General features: G+C 41.5%; 1 protein-coding gene across 1 annotated transcript in view; it reads left to right on the top strand.

Moving 5' to 3' along the window:
• RNF157 (ring finger protein 157) overlaps window positions 1–5,799 on the top strand; it is a 102,274-nt gene that overhangs the window by 2,833 nt on the left and 93,642 nt on the right. Inside the window, 1 exon segment of the mRNA XM_012802979.2 lies at window positions 5,072–5,082. Coding sequence (XP_012658433.1) covers window positions 5,072–5,082 — 11 coding nt within the window.

Genomic DNA, 5,799 nt, shown 5'->3' on the forward strand with positions numbered 1-5,799 from the left:
GCCCTCCAGGTGTTTTTGCCGCCACTGCCTGTCCTGTTTAGCAGCTGACTAGTCTTGGGGCCCGTAGTCCAGCCCTCCAACGGTCTGAGGAACTGGCCCCCTGTTTAAAAAGTTTGAGGACCCCTGACCTAGGGCGACTGAATGAGACGCAGTCTCAAAAAAAAGAGAGAATGGAAACCCAGAGAAATGAATTGTTATGGTCGGAGTCACCCAGCAAATTAGCACTCTTCTTACTGTACTATCTGCCTGTGCCTTTTATAAGGAATTGGATTTTAGATCTGTACTGGATGATTTGTAGAATGGAGGCCATTCTATGTCAAAACTGGAAAGGCAACAAGGCTTGTCCTTGTTGAGTCAGCTTGGAATGATTTTGAGAAGTCTCTTTATGCTAGGTACTGATGGCCAGAGTGAGCTTTATGATGGAACATACCTTGGCGTCTGGGTGCTAACCTGACATGTCCCCCTGGCTCACTGGAAAGTCACTACAACTGTACTGTCTGTGGAACAGTTGTTTCAAGAAGAAAGACCATCATCTGTCCCTGTAATGGTGGGCACAGCACCCAGCAAAAATTGCTTTTCTTTTCTTTTCTTTTCTTTTTTTTTTTTGAGACAGAGCCTCACTCTGTCACCCTGAGTAGAGTGCCATGGCATCACAACTCACAGCAACCTCAAACTTAAGCAATTCTCTTGCCTCAGTCTCCCAAGTAGCTGGCACTACAGGTGCCTGCCATAACGCCCAGGTATTTTTTTGTTGTAGTTGTCATTGTTGTTTTGCAGGCCCTGGCCAGGTTCAAACCCACCAGCCCTGGTGCATGTGGCTGCCTATCCACTGAGCTGTGGGCGAAATTACTTTTCTTTTTTGGTATTTTTAATGGAACTTTCTAAGTTTGTATGCACATTGAAACGGAACCATTTAAAAACTATCAAGAAAGATTGATTTCATATGGGGACTTGGGTTTATAGCTTTTTTTCTTTTTTCTTTTAAGGACAAGATCTTATTCTCTTGCCTGGGCTGGAGTGCATTGGCATTATTGTAGCTCACTGCAGTCTCAAATTCCTAGGCTCAAGTAATCCAAGTAGCTGGGACTATAGGTGCACACTACCATGCCCAGTTAATTTTTTTTTTTTTTTTTTTTTAGGCAGAGTCTCAAGTTGTCCTCGCTAAGAGTGCTGTAGAGTCATAGCTCACAGCAACCTTCAACTCTTGGGCTCAAGTGAGCCTCTTGCCTCAGTTTTTCTATTTTTTTAGCTTTCCTGGGCCGGGTTCAAACCCACCACCCTCGGTGTATGTGGCTGGCACTCTGCTGACTGAGCTATGGGCACTGGCCCAGCTAATTTTTTTAATTCTTTGTAGAGATGGGTCTCACTGTATTGCCCAGGCTGGCCTTGAACTCCTGGCTTCAAGCAATCTTCAAGTGATCCTCCCACCTTATGCCGCCTAAACTGCTAGGATTAAAGGTGTTAGCAACTATGCCAAGCCCTTTTTCTTTTTTCCTTTTTTAAATATAGGTAGGTAGAAATAAAATAGCCTAAATTATTTGGAATTATTTATTTTTTGCATAACTAATAAAGTCACATGGGCAAACATCAATTTAAAAGAAAGAAAAGGCATATGGTGAGAGTCTTATTCTCTCTGTAGTCGCCCATCTACCCAGTTCCCCTTCCCCCTTCTAAACCTCTATCCTTGTATAACCACTTCTGGTTTCTTTGGAATTCTTCCAGAGTTTCTCATGTAAATACAAGCATTGCTTGCTATTTAGACTGTTCTATACCTTGTTCTTTTCACTTTCAGAAATACTGAAGATCATTTTATGTTGGCTCATATTTGAGCGCTTCTTTGTTCTTTTTAAACAACTGTATTATATTCCTGCGTGTACACATCCCATCATGGTTTTGTTTTTATTTTTGTTTTTGAAGACAGAGTGTCACTCTCTTGCCCTAGTTAGAGTGCCCTGGGGTGATAGTTGACAGCAGTGTCAAACTTGGGCTCAAGTAATCCTCTTGCCTGAGCCTCCTGAGTAGCTGGGGCTATAGGTTCCTGCCACAACACTTAGCTATTTTTAGTAGAGATGGGGTCTTGCTTTTGCTCAAGCTGGTCTTAAACTCCTGAGCGCAAGTGATCTACCCACCTTGGCTTTCTAGAGTGCTAGGATTACAGATATGAGCCACTGAGCCAGCCATCAGCCATGTTTTTATGTACTTACACCTAAGTACATTATCTCCATTTGATAAACATTTGAGGGTTTTTTCAGTATTGCAAACAATGTAGCCACGAATAGGGTTATGCATATGTTCTTAGGTGATTTTTAGCTTTATAATTAAATGCATGAATATCAATCATTTAAATAACAAAATTCGGTGGGAGTTAGTTTTTGTATAGCATTTCTACATTAGCATAGAAAGCAATTGAAAGCACTATTCTGCTGCATTTGATTGTGCCTTTGTAATGTTTAAGATAGAGGGCATGGAAGCTATTTTTTTTTTTTATTGTTTGGGATTCATTGAGGGTACAAAGAATTAGGTTACACTGATTGCATTTGTTAGATAAAGTACCTGTTATAATTGTGTTCCACCCCCAAGAGGTGTGCCATGTAATGGTGACTTCCAATCCCCCTCTTTCCTCATCTCTCCCCACTTTCTCATTCCCTTACCACTCCCTTGTATTAGCTCATCTGCTGCCTTCATATTAGAATTGAGTACACTAGATTCTTGCTTCTTCATTCTTGTGATGCTTTACTAAGAAGAATGTGTTCCACTTCCATCCAGGTTAATACAAAAGGTGTAAAGTCTCCATCTTTTTTAGTGACTGAATAGTATTCCATGGTATACATATACCACAGTTTATGGTTACCACAGTTTGTTAATCCGATCCTGGGTTGGTGGGCATTTAGGTTGTTTCCACATTTTGTATCGTAAATTGTGCTGCGATAAACAGTCTAGTGAAAATGTTCTTATGATAAAAGGATTTTTTTTTCTTCTGGGTAGATGCCCAGTAATGGGATTGCAGGACCAAATGGGAGGTCTACTTTGAGTTCTTTAAGGATTCTCCATGCTTCCTTCCAAAAAGGTTGTATTAGTTTGCAGTCCCACCAGCAGTGTAAAAGTGTTCCGTTGTCTCCACATCCATGCCAGCATCTGCAGCTTTGCAAATTTGTGATGTGGGCCATTCTCACAAGGGTTAGGTGATATCTCAGGGTGGCTTTGATTTGCATTTCTCTGATGATTAGGGACGATGAATATGAGCATTTTTTCATTTGTTTGTTAGCACATGGAAACTTTTAATCTTCTTGAAGATCTTTGCTTCTTTAAAAAGTCCATGATTATTTGTTTAGCAAAGGTATCACTTTGCTGAAGTGGTTGTTTTTATGCATAAAAGCCTAACTTTTGACAGGTTTATCCACATTGATAAAAGTCCACTTTGATAAAAGTCTGTTTTCTCTATCCAGGAGTAAATAGGCCTACTATATAAAGACAATTTAATTCATATAAATCAGTACCTCACAAATTTAGTTCAGGGGTAATCACTCCATGGTTCTCCCTGTGAACACATTAAATAAATTTGTATTCCTTTTCTCTAATTAATCTGCCTTTGATTAAAACAAATTTAGTTCATTTCCCTCTGTGTATTTGAGCAAGTTGGAAAATAGAAAGAATTTGTTTTGCTGAAGTCTTAAGAGGTAAACCTATTACAAAAATCCAGAATGGTAATTGGAGTCCTGAACCTGGTTAAACCTGGGTTTTAGCTCTTAAGGCCTTTAACTGTTCAGATGAGGCCCTCCCACATTATCAAGGATAATCTCCTTAACTTCAAATGATTGTAGATTTTATTTTATTTTTTAATTTAATTTTTTTTGTTTGTTTGAGACAGAGTCTCACTACGTTGCCCTCAGTAGAGTGCCCTTGGTGTCACACCTCATAGCAACCTCAAACTCTCGGGCTTAAACAATTCTCTTGCCTCAGCCTTCCAGGTGCCCTGCACAACGCCCGGCTGTTTTGTGTTGCAGTTGTCATTGTTGTTTAGCTGGCCCAGGCTGGGTTCAAACCCACCAGCCTTGGTGCTTATGGCCAGCGCTGTAACCACTGTGCTACAGGCACCAAGCCTGATTGTAGATTTTAATCATAACTACATCATTCCCCAATTTTGTGTTATCTTGGAGTGTACATATGCTTCTCATATGAGTCTGTCCTATGGTAAAAGTAGTTTTTAAAAGTGTCAGTAATAAATCTGCCTGCCAAATAGTTATAAAAGTTTCCCTCAGCTTTAGGAGCATCAATTTAATATTACTTTCAAACTCTTGGACTTAAAAATATGAAACTCATTACAAAATAAATAATTATTTGATTGGCCTACTTATAGTTTTTTGTCTGGTTATTGTTTGCTTCAAATCTGCCATCCCTGTTGCACAGGGCTGGTGCTCTAACCATTGAGCTACAGGGGCCCAGCCTATACTTTTAAATATCCAAGACAATTTTGAAAAATAAGAACAGGCTCGGCGCCTATAGCTCAACCAGCTAAGGCTCCAGCCACGTACACCTAAGGTGGCGGGTTCGAATTCCCAGCCCGGACCCGCCAAACAACAATGACGGCTGCAACCAAAAAAATAGCCGGGCGTTGTGCGTTGTGGTGGGCGCCTGTGGTCCCAGCTACTTGGGAGGCGGAGGCCGGAGACTTGCTTGAGCCCAGGAGTTGGAGGTTGCTGTGAGCTGTAATGCCATGGCACTCTACCCAGGGGGACAGCTTGAGGCTCTGTCTCAAAAAAAAAAAAAAAGAAAAAGAAAAATAAGAACAAATTTGGAGGACTTTCTCCATTTAAAGAATTACTGTAAAGCCACAATAATCAAGACAGTATAGGCCAGGCACAGTGGCTCATGGCCGTAATCCTAGCACTCTGGGAAGCCAAGGTAGGTGGATTGCCTGAGCTCATGAGTTAAAGACCTGCCTGAGCAAGAGTGAGACCCTGTCTCTAAAAACAGCTGAGTGTTGTGATGGGTGCCCAGCTACTCTGGAGGCTAAGACAAAGGGATCACTTGAGCCCAAGATTTTTTTTTGTTGTTGTTGTTGTTGAGAAAGAATCTTACTATGTCACCCTCAGTAGAGTGCTGTAGCTTTACAGCTCACAGCAGCCTCCAACTCTTGAGCTTAAGTGAGTCTCTTGCCTCAGCCTCCCAAGTAGCTGGGACTACAGGTGCCTGTCACAACACCCAGATATTTTTTTGTTACAGTTGCCATTGTTGTTTTAGCTGGCCTGGGCCAGGTTCCAACCTGCCAGCCTGGGTGCATGTGGCTGGCTCCTTACCCACTGAGCTATGGGTGCCTCCTGAGTCCAAGAGATTGAGGTTGCTGTGAGATATGACTACTCCATACTCTAGAGGATGAGAAAGTGACACTCTGTTTCAAATAATAATAGTAATAATAATAGGTAGTGTGATATTGGCACAAGTTGGTAAGGGATATAGTTCAATGGAACACAATTGCAAACCTGAAATGAATTTTTATGTTTATTGTCAGTTGACTTTGGCAAAAGTGCCAAGATAATTCAATGAAGAAAGGATAGTCTTTTTTAGCTTATAGTGTTGGGATAATTGGATAACTATAAGTTAAAAAAAAACCAAAACCCTAAAACAAAGGCCAGGTGCAGTGGCTCATGCCTGTAATCCCAGCACTCTGGGAGGCCGAGGCAGGTGGATTGCTTGAGTTCCGGAGTTAAGACACCAGCCTGAGCAAGAGTGAGACCCTGTCTCCAAAAATAGCCGGATGTTAGCTTGGCACCCATAGCATAGTGGTTACAGCGCCAGCCA

The sequence above is a fragment of the Otolemur garnettii genome, unplaced genomic scaffold (genome assembly GCF_000181295.1).
Source record: "Otolemur garnettii isolate 467f Iridium unplaced genomic scaffold, OtoGar3 scaffold00018, whole genome shotgun sequence".
In the NCBI taxonomy this organism is placed as follows: Eukaryota; Metazoa; Chordata; class Mammalia; order Primates; family Galagidae; genus Otolemur; species Otolemur garnettii.